General features: G+C 34.2%; 12 protein-coding genes and 5 non-coding genes across 17 annotated transcripts in view; 13 read left to right on the top strand and 4 right to left on the bottom strand. All coding sequences in view use genetic code 11, as the record gives it.

The window, feature by feature from the left end:
* rpoC1 (RNA polymerase beta' subunit) overlaps positions 1-439 on the top strand; it is a 2757-nt gene extending 2318 nt beyond the window's left edge. Inside the window, exon 2 of the mRNA in view lies at positions 1-439. This exon is cut by the window's left edge and continues 1187 nt beyond it. Within this exon, the coding sequence (YP_009116333.1) occupies positions 1-439 (439 nt within the window).
* A 175-nt stretch (positions 440-614) lies between these two features.
* On the top strand, positions 615-4772 carry rpoC2 (RNA polymerase beta' subunit). The gene has a single exon. The coding sequence runs from the start codon at positions 615-617 to the stop codon at positions 4770-4772; it is 4158 nt and encodes a 1385-aa protein (YP_009116332.1).
* Positions 4773-4989: 217 nt separating this feature from the next.
* On the top strand, positions 4990-5700 carry rps2 (ribosomal protein S2). The gene has a single exon. The coding sequence runs from the start codon at positions 4990-4992 to the stop codon at positions 5698-5700; it is 711 nt and encodes a 236-aa protein (YP_009116331.1).
* A 270-nt stretch (positions 5701-5970) lies between these two features.
* Positions 5971-6714, top strand: atpI (ATP synthase CF0 subunit IV). The gene has a single exon. It carries the CDS (start codon positions 5971-5973, stop codon positions 6712-6714), a length of 744 nt encoding a protein of 247 aa, YP_009116330.1.
* Positions 6715-7705: 991 nt separating this feature from the next.
* On the top strand, positions 7706-7951 carry atpH (ATP synthase CF0 subunit III). Its single transcript has one exon. It carries the CDS (start codon positions 7706-7708, stop codon positions 7949-7951), a length of 246 nt encoding a protein of 81 aa, YP_009116329.1.
* A 443-nt stretch (positions 7952-8394) lies between these two features.
* atpF (ATP synthase CF0 subunit I) lies at positions 8395-9789 on the top strand. The gene is made up of 2 exons: positions 8395-8538; positions 9379-9789. Exons 1-2 carry the CDS (start codon positions 8395-8397, stop codon positions 9787-9789), a joined length of 555 nt encoding a protein of 184 aa, YP_009116328.1.
* A 79-nt stretch (positions 9790-9868) lies between these two features.
* Positions 9869-11392, top strand: atpA (ATP synthase CF1 alpha subunit). Its single transcript has one exon. It carries the CDS (start codon positions 9869-9871, stop codon positions 11390-11392), a length of 1524 nt encoding a protein of 507 aa, YP_009116327.1.
* Positions 11393-11506: 114 nt separating this feature from the next.
* Positions 11507-11578, bottom strand: trnR. The gene has a single exon. It is a non-coding gene; the product is annotated as a tRNA-Arg (tRNA).
* A 138-nt stretch (positions 11579-11716) lies between these two features.
* trnG lies at positions 11717-11753 on the bottom strand. Its single transcript has one exon. It is a non-coding gene; the product is annotated as a tRNA-Gly (tRNA).
* A 2099-nt stretch (positions 11754-13852) lies between these two features.
* On the top strand, positions 13853-13940 carry trnS. The gene has a single exon. It is a non-coding gene; the product is annotated as a tRNA-Ser (tRNA).
* Positions 13941-14071: 131 nt separating this feature from the next.
* On the bottom strand, positions 14072-14182 carry psbI (photosystem II protein I). Its single transcript has one exon. The coding sequence runs from the start codon at positions 14180-14182 to the stop codon at positions 14072-14074; it is 111 nt and encodes a 36-aa protein (YP_009116326.1).
* Positions 14183-14608: 426 nt separating this feature from the next.
* Positions 14609-14794, bottom strand: psbK (photosystem II protein K). The gene has a single exon. The coding sequence runs from the start codon at positions 14792-14794 to the stop codon at positions 14609-14611; it is 186 nt and encodes a 61-aa protein (YP_009116325.1).
* A 344-nt stretch (positions 14795-15138) lies between these two features.
* Positions 15139-15211, top strand: trnQ. Its single transcript has one exon. It is a non-coding gene; the product is annotated as a tRNA-Gln (tRNA).
* A 1470-nt stretch (positions 15212-16681) lies between these two features.
* rps16 (ribosomal protein S16) lies at positions 16682-17756 on the top strand. The gene is made up of 2 exons: positions 16682-16723; positions 17547-17756. The coding sequence occupies exons 1-2, from the start codon at positions 16682-16684 to the stop codon at positions 17754-17756; spliced, it is 252 nt and encodes an 83-aa protein (YP_009116324.1).
* Positions 17757-18450: 694 nt separating this feature from the next.
* trnK lies at positions 18451-18487 on the top strand. Its single transcript has one exon. It is a non-coding gene; the product is annotated as a tRNA-Lys (tRNA).
* Positions 18488-19305: 818 nt separating this feature from the next.
* On the top strand, positions 19306-20841 carry matK (maturase K). Its single transcript has one exon. It carries the CDS (start codon positions 19306-19308, stop codon positions 20839-20841), a length of 1536 nt encoding a protein of 511 aa, YP_009116323.1.
* Positions 20842-21368: 527 nt separating this feature from the next.
* On the top strand, positions 21369-22430 carry psbA (photosystem II protein D1). Its single transcript has one exon. The coding sequence runs from the start codon at positions 21369-21371 to the stop codon at positions 22428-22430; it is 1062 nt and encodes a 353-aa protein (YP_009116322.1).
* The last annotated feature ends 70 nt before the right edge of the window (positions 22431-22500 follow it).

Raw genomic sequence — 22500 nt, 5'->3', positions numbered from 1 at the left:
CGGACTCTATGTATTAACGATCGGGAATCGTCGAGGTATTTGTGCAAATATGTATAATCCATATAATTGCAGAAACTATCAAAATCAAACAGTTGACAATAATAATTATAAGTATACGAAAGAGAAAGAACCGTATTTTTGTAGTTCCTATGATGCACTTGGAGCTTATCGGCGGAAACGAATCAGTTTAGATAGTCCTTTGTGGCTCCGATGGAGACTAGATCAACGTGTCATTGGGTCAAGAGAAGTTCCCATCGAAGTTCAATATGAATCTTTGGGTACTTATCATGAGATTTATGGGCACTATCTAATAGTAGGAAGTGTAAAAAAAGAAATCCGTTGTATATACATTCGAACCACTCTTGGTCATATTTCTTTTTATCGAGAAATAGAAGAAGCCATACAAGGGTTTTGTCGGGCCTACTCATACACTATCTAAACTAAGAAATTCGATTAGGCGATGCCTGGAATTCGGGTTTTTCCAATTTTACTAGTATCATAATTTCTGAATTTCTGCGTGAATCAAGATTGAGATTGAGGAAAGAAAGTTAAGTTTTCGAATCACTGACTCAGGCCCATTGTCGAATCCTACTCAGCAGAATATAGAGGTACTTATGGCAGAACGGGCCGATCTGGTCTTTCACAATAAAGTGATAAATGGAACTGCTATGAAACGACTTATTAGCAGATTAATAGATCATTTCGGAATGGGATATACATCACATATCCTGGATCAAGTAAAGACTTTGGGTTTCCATCAAGCCACTGCTACATCTATTTCATTAGGAATTGATGATCTTTTAACAATACCTTCTAAGGGATGGTTAGTCCAAGACGCTGAACAACAAAGTTTTATTTTGGAGAAACACCATCATTATGGGAATGTACACGCGGTAGAAAAATTACGTCAATCTATTGAGATATGGTATGCTACAAGTGAATATTTGAGACAAGAAATGAATCCTAATTTTCGGATGACTGATCCCTCTAATCCAGTCTATCTAATGTCTTTTTCAGGAGCAAGGGGAAATGCATCTCAGATACACCAATTAGTAGGTATGAGAGGATTAATGTCAGATCCCCAAGGACAAATGATTGATTTACCCATTCAAAGCAATTTACGCGAGGGACTTTCTTTGACAGAATATATAATTTCCTGCTACGGAGCCCGCAAAGGAGTTGTAGATACTGCTGTACGAACATCAGATGCTGGATATCTTACACGTAGACTTGTTGAAGTAGTTCAACACATTATTGTACGTAGAAGAGATTGTGGTACTATCCGAGGTATTTCCGTGAGTCCTCAAAATGGGATGACGGAAAAGATTTTTGTCCAAACACTAATTGGTCGTGTATTAGCAGACGATATATATATCGGTCTACGATGCATTGCCACTCGAAATCAAGATATTGGGATTGGACTTGTCAATCGATTCATAACCTTTCGAGCACAACCAATATATATTCGAACCCCCTTTACTTGCAGGAGTACATCTTGGATCTGTCAATTATGTTATGGTCGGAGTCCCACTCATGGCGATCTGGTCGAATTGGGAGAAGCCGTAGGTATTATTGCGGGTCAATCAATTGGGGAACCGGGGACTCAACTAACATTAAGAACTTTTCATACCGGCGGAGTATTCACAGGCGGTACTGCAGAACATGTACGAGCTCCTTCTAATGGAAAAATAAAATTCAATGAGGATTTGGTTCATCCCACACGTACCCGTCATGGGCATCCCGCTTTTCTATGTTCTATAGACTTGTATGTAACTATTGAGAGTCGGGATATTATACATAATGTGACTATTCCGCCAAAAAGTTTGATTTTAGTTCAAAATGATCAATATGTAGAATCAGAACAAGTGATTGCTGAGATTCGTGCTGGAACGTCTACTTTTCATTTTAAAGAGAGGGTACGAAAACATATTTATTCTGAATCAGAGGGAGAAATGCACTGGAGTACCGATGTCTACCATGCACCTGAATATACATATGGTAATGTTCATCTATTACCAAAAACAAGTCATTTATGGATATTAGCAGGAGGTCCGTGCAGATCCAGTATAGTGTCTTTTTCGCTCCACAAGGATCAAGATCAAATGAATGTTTATTCTCTTTCTGTTGAAGGAAGATATATCTCTAACCCCTCAATGACTAATGATCAAGTAAGACATAAATTGTTGGATACTTCTGGTAAAAAAGATAGGAAAATTCTTGACTATTCAAGACTTGATCGAATCATATCCAATGGTCATTGGAATTTCATATATCCTTCTATTCTCCAAGAGAATCCTGATTTCTTGGCGAAAAAGCGAAGAAATAGATTCATCATCCCATTACAATATGATCAAGAACGAGAGAAAGAACTAATACCCTGTTTTGGTATTTCGATTGAAATACCCATAAATGGTATTTTACGTAGAAATAGTATTCTTGCTTATTTTGATGATCCACGATACAGAAGAAGCAGTTCCGGAATTACTAAATATGGGACCATAGAGGTGGATTCAATCATAAAAAAAGAAGATTTGATTGAGTATCGAGGAGCAAAAGAATTTAGTCCGAAATACCAAACGGAAGTAGATCAGTTTTTTTTCATTCTCGAAGAAGTGCATATCTTACCGGGATCCTCATTAATAATGGTCCGGAACAATAGTATCATTGGAGTAGATACACGACTCGCTTTAAATATAAATACAAGAAGCCGAGTACGCGGATTAGTCCGAGTGGAGAGAAAAAAAAAATATATTGAACTTAAAATCTTTTCTGGAGATATTCATTTTCCTGGAGAGACAGATAAGATATCCAGGCACAGCGGCATTTTTATACCACCAGAAACGGAAAAAAAAAATTCTAAAGAATCAAAAAAATGGAAAAATTGGATCTATGTTCAACGGATCACACCTACCAAGAAAAAGTATTTTGTTTCGGTTCGACCCGTAGTCACATATGAAATATCCGATGGGATAAATTTAGCAACACTTTTCCCTCGGGATATCTTGCAGGAAAAGGATAATGTCCAACTTAGAGTTGTCAATTATATCCTTTATGGAAATGGCAAGTCAATTCGAGGAATTTATCACACAAGTATTCAATTAGTTCGGACTTGCTTAGTATTGAATTGGGACCAAGAACAAAATGGTTTTATAGAAGAGGTTCATGCTTCCTTTGTTGAGGTAAGGGCAAATGATCTAATTCGCGATTTCATAAGAATTGAGTTAGTCAAGTCCACTATTTCGTATACCGGAAAAAGGTATGATAGGGCAAGTTCCGGATTGATTCCCGATAATGGATTAGATCGCACCAATATCAATCCCTTTTATTCCAAGGCGAAGATTCAATCACTTAGCCAACATCAAGGAACTATTGGTACGTTGTTGAATCGAAATAAGGAATGCCAATCTTTGATAATTTTGTCATCATCCAATTGTTCTCGAATTGGTCCATTCAATAGTTCGAAATATAACAATTTGACAAAAGAATCGGATCCCCTAATTCCAATTAGGGATTCTTTAGGTCTCTTAGGCGCTATTGTACCTAAAATAGCGAATTTTTATTCATCTTACCATTTAATAACTCATAATCAGATCGTGTTAAAGAAATATTTGCTACTTGACAATTTGAAACAGATTTTCCAAGTACTTCAAGTACTTAAATACTGTTTAATAGATGAAAATAGGAGGATTTATAATCCCGATCCATGCAGTAACATCATTTTGAACCCATTCCATTTGAATTGGTGCTTTTTCCATCATGATTATTGTGAAGAGACATCGACCAAAATTAGCCTTGGACAATTTATTTGTGAAAATGTATGTCTATTTAAATACGAACCACACGTAAAAAAATCTGGTCAAATTTTAATTGTTAATGTCGACTCTTTAGTTATAAGATCAGCTAAGCCTTATTTGGCTACTCCTGGAGCAACTGTTCATGGTCATTATGGGAAAATCCTTTACGAAGGAGATACATTAGTTACATTTATATATGAAAAATCGAGATCTGGTGACATAACGCAAGGTCTTCCAAAAGTAGAACAAATCTTAGAAGTGCGTTCGATTGATTCACTATCGATGAACCTCGAAAGGAGAGTTGAAGGTTGGAACGAACGCATACCAAGAATTCTTGGGATCCCCTGGGGGTTTTTGATTGGAGCTGAGCTAACCATAGCCCAAAGTTGTATCTCTTTGGTTAATAAGATCCAAAAGGTTTATCGATCCCAGGGGGTACAGATCCATAATAGACATATAGAGATTATTGTACGTCAAGTAACATCAAAAGTGTTGGTTTCAGAAGATGGAATGTCTAATGTTTTTTCGCCTGGAGAATTAATCGGATTGTTGCGAGCGGAACGAGCAGGGCGTGCTTTGGACGAATCGATCTGTTATCGGGCAATCTTATTGGGAATAACAAGAGCGTCTCTGAATACTCAAAGTTTCATATCCGAAGCAAGTTTTCAAGAAACCGCTCGAGTTTTAGCAAAAGCTGCTCTACGAGGTCGTATTGATTGGTTGAAAGGCCTGAAAGAGAACGTTGTTCTGGGGGGGATTATACCTGTTGGTACCGGATTCCAAAAATTTGTGCACCGTTCAAGGCAAGACAAAAACATTTATTTGGAAATCAAAAGAAAAAATCTATTCGAGTTGGAAATGAGAGATATTTTGTTACACCATAGAGAATTATTTTGTTCTTGCGCGACAAACAATTTCCATGAGACAAATTTACATGAGACATCAGAACAATCATTTATGCGATTTAATGATTCCTAAGAGCGGATTCATTTTAACTTTAACTATCTTTTAACTATACTGGTCTGATTATTGATTTAGTAATAAATAAAATAAGTAATTAAAAAAATTTATGTGCCGTGTATCGATGGTCAATCCCCGGTAGAAGGTTCCATCGGAACAATTATTTATTTCAAGGTACCTCGTCTCTTTGTTAATAATAAGAAAAAGAAAAAACAAAAAGGAAGTGTGGGAAAAAATGACAAGAAGATATTGGAACATCAATTTGGAAGAGATGATGGAAGCAGGAGTTCATTTTGGTCATGGTACTAAGAAATGGAATCCTAGAATGGCCCCTTACATCTCTGCAAAGCGTAAAGGTATTCATATTACAAATCTCGCTAGAACTGCTCGTTTTTTATCAGAAGCCTGTGATTTAGTTTTTGATGCATCAAGTAGGGGAAAAAGCTTCTTAATCGTCGGTACCAAAAATAAAGCATCGGATTCAGTAGCATCAGCTGCAATAAGGGCTCGGTCTCATTTTATTAATCAAAAATGGCTCGGTGGTACGTTAACGAATTGGTCCACTACGGAAACGAGACTTTATAAGTTCAGGGACTTAAGAGCAGAAGAAAAGATGGGGAAACTCAACCGTCTCCCCAAAAGAGATGCAGCAATGTTGAAGAGAAAATTATCTACCTTGCAAACATATCTCGGTGGGATCAAATATATGACGGGATTGCCTGATATTGTGATCATCGTTGATCAGCAAGAAGAATATACGGCTCTTCGAGAATGTGCCATTTTGGGGATTCCGACGATTTGTTTAATCGATACAAATTGTGACCCAGATCTTGCAGATATTTCGATTCCGGCCAACGATGACGCTATAGCTTCAATTCGATTGATTCTTAACAAATTAGTATCCGCAATTTGTGAGGGTCGTTCTAGCTATATAAGAAATCGTTGATTATGATTAAGATTAAGAATAATAAGATTAGTTAATGTTAATTATTGGGCAACTCCATAGATTTATTGGATCGGTTACTTTTTTATCTATTTTGCATTTAACAAAATAGATAAAAAAAAAAGAACTGGGGATATTGATATATATTATGATGTTATGTGATTTCTTGGTATCCTAAATATATGATTAATGATTCAAGTTGGTGAGTTGAGAAAGAAATGGTTGAATCAAACTAATTCCTTTTTTGAAGTTCAATTTCTATCAGAGGACAATATGAATGTTATACCATGTTACATTAAAACACTCAAGGGGTTATATGATATATCGGGTGTAGAAGTAGGCCAACATTTCTATTGGCAAATAGGAGGTTTACAAATCCATGCCCAAGTACTTATCACTTCTTGGGTCGTAATTGCTATCTTGTTAGGTTCAGTCATCATAGCTGTTCGGAATCCACAAACCATTCCGACCGACGGTCAGAATTTCTTTGAATATGTCCTTGAATTTATTCGAGACTTGAGCAAAACCCAGATTGGAGAAGAATATGGACCTTGGGTTCCCTTTATTGGAACTATGTTCCTATTTATTTTTGTTTCTAATTGGTCAGGTGCTCTTTTACCTTGGAAAATCATACAGTTACCTCATGGGGAGTTAGCTGCGCCCACGAATGATATAAATACTACTGTTGCTTTAGCTTTACCCACGTCAGTGGCATATTTTTATGCGGGTCTTACCAAAAAAGGATTGGGTTATTTCGAGAAATACATCAAACCAACTCCAATACTTTTACCAATTAACATCCTAGAAGATTTCACAAAACCTTTATCTCTTAGCTTTCGACTATTCGGGAATATATTGGCTGATGAATTAGTAGTTGTTGTTCTTGTTTCTTTAGTCCCTTCAGTAGTTCCTATACCTGTCATGTTTCTTGGATTATTTACAAGTGGTATTCAAGCTCTTATTTTTGCAACGTTGGCCGCGGCTTATATAGGCGAATCCATGGAGGGTCATCATTGACTAGTTTTCGAAATAGTCTTTTTTTTTAGCTTATCCCAATTCATGCATGGTTCAAGATAATCTGCTTGGTTGGAGAACATAATAGATATAAATACGTATGAAGATATGACCTAGAGTCGTAGGAGAGAAGATGAACGATATTACGGAATTGTAAAAAAAAAAAATGGGTTGGGGAGGTCACACTAGATGTATGTAATGTCTATAAGTCCAGCCACTTTTTGTGTGGGTTTCAAGGAATGATTCTATAATCCGATTCAATATAAAATGCGGCCAGTTTACGTTATGGAAGAAAGAAATGTATATGTAATATGTATATGCAATATTAGATATTCACTAGTTATATAGTCCTATCTATATATAAATATAAGTCCTTATACCCTACCTTATACCCTACCTATATACTAACTAACTATATATATCTAACTATATGCTATACATATATAATATATATATATAGTTAGTTATAGCAAAATAAAAAATATATATATATGTATTGATATACATATTGATATCGTTATATTGATATATTGATATCGTTGATATCGATCATATTGATATCCATTGCATATATTGATGATTGCATATATTGATTTGATTGCAGTTTACTGCATTTAGATTAGATGGATTACAAGATAAGTCAAGTCCTTTCTTCTGTTTCATTTGTGATTGTGGATTGGATGAAAAAACAGATGAACTCAAGGATATAGAAGAGTAAAGAACGAAGGATTGAATGAAAGAATGGTTGGAAAGAAAGAAATGCAATAACTAGAACCGTATGTATATGGATTTACAAAAACTTCATCATGGGTAGAAACTAAAAACGAGATATCGAAGTAGTTCTGACGAGTCAGTAATATTATCATTAGTTTTTAGTTACTTCGACCCAATAGATCTTAATGATCAAACTTAATGATAAAATTAAGTAATAATTCATTGGTCGATTGTATCATTAACCATTTCTTTTTCTTTTTTTTGGTGCGAGGAACTTACCATGAATCCACTGATTTCTGCCGCTTCCGTTATTGCTGCTGGATTGGCTGTAGGACTTGCTTCTATTGGACCTGGAGTTGGTCAAGGTACTGCTGCAGGCCAAGCTGTAGAGGGTATTGCGAGACAACCAGAAGCAGAGGGTAAAATACGAGGTACTTTATTGCTTAGTCTAGCTTTTATGGAAGCTTTAACAATTTACGGACTGGTTGTGGCATTAGCGCTTTTATTTGCGAATCCTTTTGTTTAATCCTAGAAATGTAAAAAAGTACCTTAGATTACATACTCTTTTTACTTTTTTTCTTATTTTATTAACTTGAAATTAAATTGCCGTTTCCTTCTTCGAATTATATCAACACTTTACTCCTATAATTACTTATTTGTTGAGACTCCAGGAAGGACTGCTTTGAGGATGAGGAATTACCAGATCACTCGCTTTCTTCCTTCCCGTCCTTAGCTTAGTACAATGGAAACTTTTTTCCTTTTAGGAAACGTTTCCACAAACGATATATTTCGCAATTGAAATGAGACCTAAGACCTAACCTAAATGAAATTACTAGATTTAATCTATTCCCATTAAAAAGGGGGAAATTCAATTAAAAATAAATAAATTGATCAAAAAAGAAAGGGGCGAGCGAAGTGATAGAAAAAGAACTTTGTTCTTTGTCAGTCCTATCTATAAGAGGAGAGCATATGAAAAATGTAACCGATTCTTTCGTTTTCTCACGCCACTGGCCATCCGCCGGGAGTTTCGGGTTTAATACCGATATTTTAGCAACAAATCCAATAAATCTAAGTGTAGTGATTGGTGTATTGATTTTTTTTGGAAAGGGAGTGTGTGCGGGTTGTGTATTTCAAGAATAGGTTGGATCCATCCGGCTGCACTTTACTTTATTTATAGTTATTTATAGTTATAGTATATTTAGGATAAATAGGAAAAAAGGTGCACGATCTCGACGAATTACTTCTGAATAAATTCAAAAATCATATGTAAGAACCATAGCATTTCGTGACTTATTGGTAAATCAACTTTGATTCTCTATCAACCAATAATGTGAGACCATTAACATGGTTAAAGCTAAACTGTTTGAAGTCCAGGCAAAACATGGTACTCTTTCTACGACTACATTAGTACTGAAATGTTTTCCAAATGAATAGTTGGTAATTTATCTGATATAGAACACTCATATCGATAAAAGGATTTGAACCATTTACTAGAAAGAAAAGGGCACTCTGCCTTTTTTATCCAATGCCGAATCGACGACCTATGTATAAAAAAAGAGGAATTTTTGGATTTGAAGAAAAAAAGAAAAAATCTAATTCCAAATTAGAAATTTTTTAAATTTATTTAATTAAATAAAAAGAAAATTTAATTAAATTAAGAACAAATACAAATAAAGAAACAACTTTGCTGACAATTATCGATTTTTATCTGGTCGGAAGAGTCCTCCTAATATTTATTCTGGTCTTGTATCAGTTTAGATATCTTTGAATACAAACAGAAAAGAAAAGAGAGGGCAGGCTCATTACATTAAAAAAAAAAGATATGGGAATACCCATAACAAAAAAATCAAATAAATAATTGAGCGTGAGAGCCAAATGAATCGAAAGATTCATGTTTGGTTCGGGAAGAGATCATGAAAGTTGTGAAATTAATGGTAAGATAATCTACTTTCATTAAATGATTTATTAGATAATCGAAAACAGAGGATCTTGAGTACTATTCGAAATTCAGAAGAATTACGTAGAGGGGCCATTGAGCAGCTCGAAAAAGCCCGGGTTCGCTTACAGAAAGTGGAACTGGAAGCAGATGAGTATCGAATGAATGGATACTCTGAGATAGAACGAGAAAAAGAAAATTTGATTAAAGCTACTTGTGATAGTTTGGAACGATTAGAAAATTACAAAAATGAAACCCTTCATTTTGAACAACAAAGAGCGATAAATCAAGTCCGACAACGAGTTTTCCAACAAGCCTTACAAGGAGCTCTAGGAACTCTGAATAGTTGTTTGAATACCGAGTTACATTTCCGTGCGATCCGTACTAATATTGGCATTCTTGGGGCCATGGAAGAAATAACTGATTAGCCCTTCCACTTTTACTTTAGTTTACAATTTAGGCATTATTTTTTTCCCTTTGCTTCCGAAAAAGAATAAAGAAACACTAATGGTAACCCTTCGAGCCGACGAAATTAGTAATATTATCCGTGAACGTATTGAACAATATAATAGAGAAGTAAAGATTGTGAATACCGGTACCGTACTTCAAGTAGGCGACGGCATTGCTCGTATTCATGGTCTTGATGAAGTAATGGCAGGTGAATTAGTAGAATTTGAAGAGGGTACAATAGGCATTGCTCTGAACTTGGAATCCAATAATGTTGGCGTTGTATTAATGGGTGATGGTTTGATGATACAAGAGGGAAGTTCTGTAAAAGCAACAGGAAGAATTGCTCAGATACCTGTGAGTGAGGCTTATTTGGGTCGTGTTATAAATGCTTTGGCTACACCTATTGATGGGAGAGGGGAAATTTCAGCTTCTGAATCTCGGTTAATTGAATCCCCTGCCCCCGGTATTATTTCGAGACGTTCTGTATATGAGCCCCTTCAAACAGGGCTTATTGCTATTGATTCGATGATCCCTATAGGACGCGGTCAGCGAGAATTAATTATTGGGGACAGACAGACCGGCAAAACAGCAGTAGCCACAGATACGATTCTCAATCAAAAAGGGCAAAATGTAATATGTGTTTATGTAGCTATCGGTCAAAAAGCATCTTCTGTGGCTCAGGTAGTGACTACTTTCCAGGAGCGAGGGGCCATGGAATACACTATTGTCGTAGCTGAAACGGCGGATTCACCTGCTACATTACAATACCTCGCCCCTTATACGGGAGCAGCTTTGGCTGAATATTTTATGTACCGTGAACGACATACTTTAATAATTTATGATGATCTCTCCAAACAGGCACAAGCTTATCGCCAAATGTCTCTTCTATTAAGAAGACCTCCCGGTCGTGAAGCTTATCCAGGAGATGTTTTTTATTTGCATTCACGCCTTTTGGAAAGAGCCGCTAAATCAAGTTCTAGTTTAGGTGAAGGAAGTATGACTGCTTTACCAATAGTTGAGACTCAATCTGGAGACGTTTCAGCTTATATTCCTACTAATGTAATTTCCATTACAGATGGACAAATATTCTTATCCGCCGATCTATTCAATGCTGGAATCCGACCTGCTATTAATGTGGGTATTTCTGTTTCCAGAGTAGGATCCGCAGCTCAAATTAAAGCCATGAAACAGGTAGCTGGCAAATCAAAATTGGAACTAGCGCAATTCGCAGAGTTAGAAGCCTTTGCACAATTTGCTTCTGATCTCGATAAAGCTACTCAGAATCAATTGGCAAGAGGTCAACGATTACGTGAGTTGCTTAAACAATCCCAATCAGACCCTCTCACGGTGGAAGAGCAGATAGCTACTATTTATACCGGAGCGAATGGATATCTTGATCCGTTAGAAATTGGACAGGTAAAGAAATTTCTTGTTCAGTTACGTACTTACTTAAAAAAGAATAAACCTCAATTCCAAGAAATTCTATCTTCTACCAAGACATTCACCGAGCAAGCAGAAGCCGTTTTGAAGGAAGCTATTCAGGAACAGATCGAACTATTTCTACTTCAGGAACAACCATAAATTTATCATACTTATTCTTAGCATGAGAGTAATCATTGAGAAAAATTTCTGATTTGAATCATTCAAAAAGGGTTTCTTAGTATAGACATTTAAGAAAATAGATGGAAAAAAAATTGCGTCCAATAGGATTTGAACCTATACCAAAGGTTTAGAAGACCTCTGTCCTATCCATTAGACAATGGACGCTTTTCATTTCTATTTTCTTCTTTCGTATTCTTACTTTACTCTTGTTCAAATAAAAAACGATTATATGGAAAATATATCTTTTCGGGAAAAAAGGATGCATATCCAAATTGATGACGCATATACAATAATGAATATGGAGCGGGTAGCGGGAATCGAACCCGCATCGTTAGCTTGGAAGGCTAGGGGTTATAGTCGACGTTGGTTGATCATTTTTAACGTCTCTAATTCAAAACCGAACATGAAATTTTGGTTTCATTCGGCTCCTTTATGGAAGGTCCATATATTTCCAGAGAAAAAATTAGATCCATAACATCTATGTCAGCTTTTCTGTATGAATGCATCTAAAGCTACTCGCTTTCTAGATGATCCCTCTAGAGGAGAGAGATTATACCAAATCTATCTAGTCTAGTTACTTCGTTCCCTATTTTCACTCCCAGGATCCTCAGGAAAAGAATTTGGTTTCTACCGAGCTGAAACAATATGCTGATGGTTCTAGTAAACCAAAACTATCGTTTTTTAGCTATTTGGCTTCAATTTCCTTTTACAACACAAAAATGGAAGATCTAGTTACGATTGGAAATAAACTTTTGTATCTTCATCCATAGACCCTTTACCTATACTTATTCAATTGGAATAGTTAATCCAATTCAAAAAATTATGCTTCGCGAATCCATATCCATAATCCAATTTTTTGATGCAATTCCTAATTGGCCTTTGGATACAAATCGTGAGAACGTATATTTTTCCTCAAATATGCTATTGAGAGGAAAAGGATTAAACCTTTTTAAGAAATAAAGTTTTTGATCGGAGTTTGAAAAAAAAAACCGATGGACCCCTTAACTATTTAAGTTGTTAATAGAACGAATCACACTTTTACCACTAAACTATACCCGCTACATATTCATTATTGTATACGAATGGATCATTTGTCGAACAAAAAAAGGGGTGAGACAAAATCAAGATAGCATCAGAATCGTGAAAATTCTAGCGTTGACACGTATTTTGTCTCGCCGGGGACTTAAATAAAATAAAAATAAAAAGAAGCTAAGCGAAGAGCGGAAAGCTTATTTAAATAACATAATTAAATTTAAATAGCATAACATAAAAAGGTAAGCTTTTCGTTTGCTGGGAAGTCATTACTAAACTAATGGTTCCCGCCTGAAGGGGTGATTGAAGCTAGACTATAAAAATTCGAAATTCTGTATACATGGACCCCCCTTTTTTCACCTTCTTTTCAACTGCCAGTGCCAGATCTTATGAATTCGGGTCAATTGAATCTCAACTGTTCCAATTTTGTCTCTTGAAGAAGTAAATGAGTTATATTGAGTTCTATTCTATTAGAATAGAAATATGTTAGAATAGAAATATTTTAAATATTTAAAATTGTTAAATGTAATTTAATATTGTTTAATGTATATATATATGATATGTTATCATATGTGTTTTTTTATTCCTTACTTGACAACAGTAAGAAATTAAGTAATAAACTGAGAAAAAGAAAAAAAGAATCTTCAATAAAAAAAAAGAAGAATAAAAAAGAAATATTAAATTAAATAATAATAAATGGGACTTCGATCATAGGAATGATAATGGAAATTTCTCTTGTTGTTGTTGCTTCAATAACAAGTATTTTTGATTGATATAAATTCCAAATTTAATCGTTTGATCTATGAAGGATTCATTGGAATAAAAGAATAAATGTCCCGGCCAGTACTTAAGCGGATCAGGCCGGGAGAATAAACCTTTCGTATAAAATCAAAGAACTAAGATATTCTTTCTATTGAGGAGATCCATTTTGAGTCATTATCTATATTAAATTCCTGATCAATTGCTTTTTTCTATCTTTTTCTTATTTTTCTTATATTTATTTTCTTATACATATTTTCTTATACAATTTATACTATAATATATTTATATATATATATATATTTTTATTTAGTATAAATATATACCTTCCTTTTTATTTTATTTAAATATTAAATACTTTGTTTAAGTTTAAATTTAAATAACTATTTAAATAATTTCTATTATTTATTAGAATATTTTAGAATATTTCCAATTTCTATATTAATAATATAATAATAAATTCTATTATTAAAATAGAATAATGTAATAAAATAAATAATAATAATTAAATAATAATATTAAAGTTAAATAAGATTAAATAAAAATAAATAAATAAAATGAAAAAATAAAATAAAGAAAAGAAGGTGGATTTTTCTCAATCTTTATTTCACGTGTTACATCACATAACAAATTTTCAATTTGGAATTAGGAGAGATGGCTGAGTGGACTAAAGCGGCGGATTGCTAATCCGTTGTACGAATTATTTGTACCGAGGGTTCGAATCCCTCTCTTTCCGCTTTCTCTGATCACTTGGGATTTTCGAATTTGAAAAGATTCTCATAACTTGATTTTATCATAGTTAAATGTATGAAACAAATAAGATTATTAAGAATTAATTTAGAAAAAAGCAAAAAAACTAGAAATTTTTTATTCCTCACGTCCAGGATTGCGTCCTGGATCATTAGATAAGAATCCAAAGATAAAAAGGGAAACAAAGAATATCACTACTGTGTAAACAAAGAGTTTGAGAGTAAGCATTACACAATCTCCAAGATCATTTTTTTTTTTTGAAAAAGGGGAATAGATTACCTATTTTTTACCACATATACCATTTTATTTTATTTGTTTTGACACCCCGAAAAATGAAAAATAAAATGAAGTCTTTTCTTGAAAAGTCATTTTATTTTAACGAATTTATTTGTAATAAGATTTTTATTCATTCGTTAACCGAAATTTCTTGTCATATCAATAATTAGGTATTGTGGAGTACCTAATAGTCCATACTCACTGGAAGGTCAGAACGGGGAAAAGGCTGATCCAAATTCATCGCTGCGGTTATTCATTCAATATACAAGAATTTAGATTTTTGAATCGAGGGTTCGTAATGTAAGACTTATCTGATCTTATCAATTTTTAGAATTTTTTTATCGAATACATCATCAATTTAGCAGAGTATTAAAGATTTCATCGAAAACTTACAGCGGCTTGCCAAACAAAGGCTAAGAGAAAAAAGAGTACAGGTATGACAGGCATAACATCTACGATTGGATTGAAAATGGCATAAGCTTCGGGCAATTTGGCGAAGAAAAAACTACTCGAATAAAGGACAGAATTAAGACAGATACCGATTAAACTAAAGATATTAAGCATAACAAGCATTTCGTTCTTGTGGATTAGATAATTTTGAGTTATTTTTATAAGGGAAAAATGAAAAAGGCAGATCAAGAAATCCTCCTTTTTCTTCGGTTCGGACTCTCCCAAATAAAAAATCCCTCCCCCCATTATCATTCTAAAATGATAATATAAGGAATTCAACTTTCATACAATATCTTAATTGAATTCTATGTAATGATCAATGAATTTTTTTGATTCTATATCTACATGTCTTGAATCCTAGCAACAAAATATCCCATATGTTTTTATGTATTTGGGTTGAGATTGACGAATAACCAATACCAATATTAGTGTTGATTAGTATCGAATAGAAATCAAAATGGGGCGTGGCCAAGCGGTAAGGCAGCGGGTTTTGGTCCCGTTATTCGGAGGTTCGAATCCTTCCGTCCCAGATCGTCCTTCATGAAACGAAAGATGGGATCACACTGCATTCCACATGAAACAAGAATTTGTTAAAGGGAAAAATCTTTTCTTATTAATTTTCAGAATGGTTCTAAGAATCATATCTGAGAATTCGTTTGGTTTCTCACAAACGGAATCAAGTGTCAAATGTGGGTAAAATTCAATATCTTTATTTTCATTCAAAAAAGAGATTTTTGGTCTATTATATCATAAACATTCAGGATATGCTCGTACTACTCATATTCATTTCATATTCATTTTGAAGTTAGTTCCTTAGAGAAACTTTATGTCCCATATCTAATACCTATGAAATGGGAATTATCACATGATGCATTCTGAATCACAATGTGAGAGAAAGACCTCTCTATAGTCAATAAAAAGAAAATAAATGGTATCCCGCCCAATTCCACATAGAATGTAGAGATTAAAGAGTGGGGAGTTTTGAATTTCATCACAGGTCTTAAAACTTCTAATTAAAGTTGGGTTTGCGCGGAAAAAAAAATAGGAAAAACGGATTGATCTGGACCTTATTTTTTTGTATCTTAGATATTAGCTGGTTCAAATGAACCATTGTAAATCAATGTAATGTAGTGATTGGGGAGAAATTCGTATATTCCATCTACTTGACTTTAGAATTGATCGAAAAATTCTTGAAGAAGTAAAACAAAATCTGTATAAAAAACAAGGCCTATGCCTATATGATATATATTATGTATTTTTATTGTATTGTTGTATTTCAGTAACAAGGGCTTTTCGGTTAAGTGAAAAGGATCTGTGATTTTTAAAATATCTATAATTAGAATTACCCCGGCTAAGGTAAGAACTCTTAGTTGTATATGATGGATCCGAAAAGATCATACTTCTCTGATTCTTGATTCAGATTTTCTCTTTCAGATGAAAGAAAGAATAACAATAATGTAAGGAACCCAATTTTACCTTACACGAGATCGTTTTTCTTTTTTACTTCATTTTTTTTTGATTGGTACCGGAATTGGTACTGGAAGAAGTATGAGAAATCTATATTATCAAAATTTCGACTTTTTCGGGTCATTGGAATAGCTTTTTTGGTTACTAATTGATTTGATTTCGGGATTGGAAATCATTAGTATTCTACTATAGAAACCTCTTTTGGAGGTTTATAGTTTATTTGTTCGAGAAAACTGGATCCTTCATGATTGATCGTCTCGAACAATCTGTTGAAGATGTAAATAATAAGTCTTAAGCAAACTCGTTTATTCGTCTTATTTATAAATATAAATAAATATTTTCATTCATATGATAGAATATGGGGTTAAATTAAATAAATTCGATCCTTGCTGACCCTTATCCGGATAAATACTTATTTATCCGTACCGTAGATAGAAAGTATGGACTATTATATACCGGTTGAACCAATGACTATTCATGATTTTATATTGAATCAATTCCATACCGCTTTGAAATTTCAATTAGAGGAATGTTATGGTAAAACTTCGTTTGAAACGATGTGGTAGAAAGCAACGTGCGACTTGAAGGACATGATCGGCTGTGGATTTTGACATCCGCCGTCTTCTATAGTAATGAAGATGCTCTTGGCTCGACATAGTTTGTTCTGCCCGGAACCTAATTTGTGTTGGGTTATAAGTAAATAGTACATTATGAAGCTCGAGAAGAAAAGATTGATTCATTTTTCAAGGGAAAGAATCTAGGGTTAGTGAAAATCAATAAGTTAGACCAACTTTGTAAGTATATCCTCACTATATATAAATTCTAAATTGAAAGGTTCAAATTCAGAACAAGTTTGCAAAGTCCAATTTTTCGAAATTGGTAAAACTATTTCGATGAAAAGTGTATCACAAGGGAATCAATCGTTCGTATTCTATTTATATAGAAAGAAATAACAAAAAAAGGTATGTTGCTGCCATTTTGAAAGGAATAAGGATCCCCGAGGTAATGTCTAAACCCAATGATTTCACAAAGCGAAGATAAAGGATTCCGAAACAAGGAAACACTATTTTCAATTGTCTCAACAATTGGATCAGACTGAGGAATAAAAATAGATTCGAAATGAGACAAACAAAAGAGTTTAGAGACGGCTCAATAAATGTCTAAGGATTTTCTTGTCAGAATTACCCAACTTGAGTTATGAGTATGAATGAGATTTCTTCCTTTTTCTGTAAGGAAGAAGAAAAAAGTACTAAATTCAAATCATAGTCAAATTCATGATTTTATGGATCCACTTGCTATTATATACAGAAATTAGAATCATTTTTCTCGAGCCGTATGAGGAAAAAACCTCCTATACGTTTCTAGGGGGGGCGTTGTTTATTTACATCTATCCCAATGAGCCATCTATCGAATCGTTGCAATTGATGTTCGATCCAGAAGAGAAGGAAGAGATCTTCGAAAAGTGGGTTTTTACGATCCGATAAAGAATCAAACTTATTTAAACGTTCCTGCTATTCTATATTTCTTTGAAAAAGGTGCTCAACCTACAGGAACTGTTTATGATATTTTAAGGAAGGCAGAATTCTTTAAAGAAAGAACTTCGAGTTAATTAAAGTAAAAAACAAAATAAATAAATAAAATAAAGTAGGGAAGGGTAACTAGTATCTATCCTTGTGTAATTATTTATATTTACACACCATTTGCCTTTTTCTTGCTTTATTCATATTTTGGTGGGGGAATTGAATTTAACAACAAACAAGGGGTTAAGCTTGCTTATCGTACTTTTATTGATTGAATAAACCGGGGATTTTTTCTTTACCTTTTCCTTAATTTTTTCCATTTCAATTTCTTATTTATGTTTATGTTGTGCCAATCCAACACAAGTCTTTATTTTATTTACTTGATTTATTTTCTCAACATTGCATTTATATTGACAATGGTGTATCGAACAAATATAATTCGATCGTAGATAAAGAGGGCTGTTTATCCCCACCCCATATTGGTTTTTTTGTTTCCTTCACTCAAATGATGGGTTTGCCTTGCTGCATTTACTCTCATACAAGATGTATTTTCTTAAGTAAAATCCAAAAAGAATTTGATAAAAAATGGGTGGTCTGTCATAATTTTTACATTTCGATTGGGAATATTTTTAATCCGATCTGCTCATTTTGGTATTTTGTGTTTATAATTGATCAGAAAATCTTTCTTTTCGATGTGTTGCTAGTTCAATGTTTTGATAGGGTCGTGCGGTGCAATTCTATTGATTTTTGTATTTCGATCGTATCTACATATCCTATTTATCCGGGTTGCTAACTCAACGGTAGAGTACTCGGCTTTTAAGTGCGACTATGATCTTTTACACATTTGGATGAAGCAACGAATTCGTCCAGACTATTGGTATAGTCTATAAGACCACGACTGATCCTCAAGGGTAATGAATGGAAAAAACAGCATGTCGTAATAAAATCAATTTCTTATTTTATTAATTTATTATTTTATTTAATTTTGATTTTATTAATTTATTTAATTTGAAATGAAAGTCAAAGTTAAAGTAGAACTTTGAGTTTATCCTTACCGGATCGTTACAGTTCCAAAAGATTGTTTTGATTTTAGGAAGGGGACAAATTGGGTCTAGTGAATAAATGGATAGAGCTCTATGGCTCCAATTTTGGTAAAATAAAAAGCAACGAGCTTATGTTCTTAATTGGAATGATTACCCGATCTAATTAGACGTTAAAAATGAATTAGTGCCTAATGCGGGAAAGAGTGGGTTCTCCTGTGAGTGAACCATTGATTTTTTCTTTTTTTTTCAGAATCCTAATTATTCTTTATTATGGATTGTAGGCGGATGTGTAGAAGAAACAGTATATTGATAAAGAGAATTTATTCCAAAGTCAAAAGAGCAATTGGGTTGCAAAAATAAAGGATTTTTTCTCCTGTTGTAATTATAACGAACATAAACCAATTGGATAGAAAAGGAAGGTAAAAAGATCTGTTGATTGGACTCCCTGTTTTGTTTCCGGGGTATATATTTTTTTCTTACTATAGTATATACATAATACAATACATAATACCCTGTTCTGACCATATTGCACTATGTATGTATCATTTGATAAACCAAGAAAAACCTCCTGCCTCTGGCTCAAGTAGAAATGTAAATGGAAGAATTACAAGGATATTTAGAAAAAGATAGATCTCGGCAACAACACTTCCTATATCCGCTTCTTTTTCAGGAGTATATTTACGCGTTTGCTCATGATCATGGTTTAAATGATTCGATTTTTTACGAACCCGTGGAAATTATTGGTTATGACAAAAAATCTAGTTCAGTACTTGTGAAACGTTTAATTATTCGAATGTATCAACAGAATTATTTGATTAATTCGGTTAATTATTCTAACCAAAATCGATTCGTTGGGCACAACACTTATTTTTATTCTCATTTTTTTTCTCAGATGATATCAGAAGGTTTTGCGATCATTGTGGAAATTCCATTCTCGCTGCGATTAGTATCTTTTCCCGAAGAAAAAGAAATACCAAAATGTCAGAATTTACGATCTATTCATTCAATATTTCCCTTTTTAGAGGACAAATTATCACATTTAAATTATGTGTCAGATATACTAATACCCTATCCTATCCATTTGGAAATCTTGGTTCAAATCCTTCAATGCCGGATCCAAGATGTTCCATCTTTGCATTTATTGCGATTCTTTCTCCACGAATATCATAATTGGAATAGTCTCATTACTCCGAAGAAATCAATTTACGTTTTTTCAAAAGAAAATAAAAGACTATTTTGGTTCCTATATAATTCTTATGTATCTGAATGCGAATTTGTATTCGTTTTTCTTCGTAAACAATCTTCTTATTTACGATTAACATCTTCTGGAACCTTTCTTGAGCGAATACAGTTCTATGGAAAAATAGAACATCTTATAGTAGTGTACCGTAATTATTTTCAGAAAACTTTATGGTTCTTCACGGATCCTTTCATGCATTATGTTCGATATCAAGGAAAAGCAATTCTGGCTTCAAAAGGGACTCATCTTTTGATGAAGAAGTGGAAATGTTACCTTGTCAATCTCTGGCAATATTATTTTCATTTTTGGTCTCAACCACACAGGATTCATATAAACCAATTATCAAACTATTCCTTCTATTTTCTGGGTTATCTTTCAAGTGTACTAAGAAATCCTTTGGTGGTAAGGAATCAAATGTTGGAGAATTCATTTCTAATAGAAACTGGTATTAAGAAATTCGATACCATAGTCCCAGTTATTCCTCTCATTGGATCATTGTCTAAAGCTAAATTTTGTACCGTATCGGGACATCCTATTAGTAAGCCGATCTGGACCGATTTATCAGATTGTGATATTATTGATCGATTTGGTCGGATATGTAGAAATCTTTCTCATTATCATAGTGGATCCTCCGAAAAACGGAGTTTGTATCGAATAAAGTATATACTTAGACTTTCGTGTGCTAGAACTTTAGCTCGTAAACATAAGAGTACGGTACGCTCTTTTTTGCGGAGATTAGGTTCGGCATTATTAGAAGAATTTTTTACGGAAGAAGAACAAGTTCTTTCTTTGATCTTCCCCAAACCAACCCCTTTTTCTTTACATGGATCACGTCGAGAACGTATTTGGTATTTGGATATTATCCGTATCAATAACCTGGTGAATCATTGATAATTGGTCATGAGACCCATATAGAGAATAGATCTCTAAATATCAAGACAGAAAAAATTCCAAAATCTCTATTCTGAAATGCTCATGAAGTGGTTTAGTGGTTGAATCAACTGAGTAGTCAAAATTCGTAGACTTTCTTCTCGGGATGTAAATTTGATATGTATACATAGGGAAAGTCGTGTGCAATGAAAAATGCAAGCACGGTTTGGGGAGGGATCTTTTTCCTTTATTGCAACAAGGAAAAATTATCTACTCCATCCGACTAGTTCCGGGTTCGAGTCCCGGGCAACCCATATGGAAAATAGAAAAAAATCTTTCTTTTTCTATTTGAACTCATTTCATTTACAAATTCTTTTGCTGGATTTAATCATATAGATATATAGTTGTTAAGATTGGTTGACATTGGTGTATAAGCCATGTTATACTGTTAAATAACAAGCCTTCTATTATCTATCACATCTCTATCTAGTTATAGTTAATACGTGTGCTTGGGAGTCCTTGAAAATTGAATAAACCAAGATCTTATCATGACTGCAATTTTAGAGAGACGCGAAAGTACAAGCCTATGGGGTCGCTTCTGCAACTGGATAACCAGCACTGAAAATCGTCTTTACATTGGATGGTTCGGTGTTTTGATGATCCCTACCTTATTGACCGCAACTTCTGTATTTATTATCGCCTTCATTGCTGCTCCTCCAGTAGATATTGATGGTATTCGCGAACCTGTTTCTGGTTCTTTACTTTATGGAAACAATATTATCTCTGGTGCCATTATTCCGACTTCTGCAGCTATAGGTTTGCATTTTTACCCAATCTGGGAAGCAGCATCTGTTGATGAGTGGTTATACAATGGCGGTCCTTATGAGCTAATTGTTCTACACTTCTTACTTGGTGTAGCTTGTTACATGGGTCGTGAGTGGGAACTTAGTTTCCGTCTGGGTATGCGTCCTTGGATTGCTGTTGCATATTCAGCTCCTGTTGCAGCTGCTACTGCTGTTTTCTTGATCTACCCTATTGGTCAAGGAAGTTTCTCTGATGGTATGCCTTTAGGAATCTCTGGTACTTTCAACTTTATGATTGTATTCCAGGCAGAGCACAACATCCTTATGCATCCATTTCACATGTTAGGTGTAGCTGGTGTATTCGGCGGCTCCCTATTCAGTGCTATGCATGGTTCCTTGGTAACCTCTAGTTTGATCAGGGAAACCACTGAAAACGAGTCTGCTAATGAAGGTTACAGATTCGGTCAAGAGGGAGAAACTTATAATATTGTAGCTGCTCATGGTTATTTTGGCCGATTAATCTTCCAATATGCTAGTTTCAACAATTCTCGTTCTTTACATTTCTTCTTGGCTGCTTGGCCTGTAGTAGGTATCTGGTTCACTTCTTTAGGTATTAGTACTATGGCTTTCAACCTAAATGGTTTCAATTTCAACCAATCAGTAGTTGACAGTCAGGGTCGTGTTATTAACACTTGGGCTGATATCATCAATCGTGCTAACCTTGGTATGGAAGTAATGCATGAACGTAATGCTCACAACTTCCCTCTAGACCTAGCTGCTGTTGAAGCTCCATCTACAAATGGATAAGACAGAAGTCTTAATGTATATGAATTGCTGAAGGAAAAATACCCAATATCTTGCTAAACAAGATATTGGG

This window comes from Ananas comosus (genome assembly GCF_001540865.1).
Source record: "Ananas comosus chloroplast DNA, complete genome".
Taxonomy (NCBI): Eukaryota; Viridiplantae; Streptophyta; class Magnoliopsida; order Poales; family Bromeliaceae; genus Ananas; species Ananas comosus.
The sequence above is the reverse complement of the archived record's forward strand: the minus strand, read 5'-3'. Positions and strand labels throughout refer to the sequence as shown.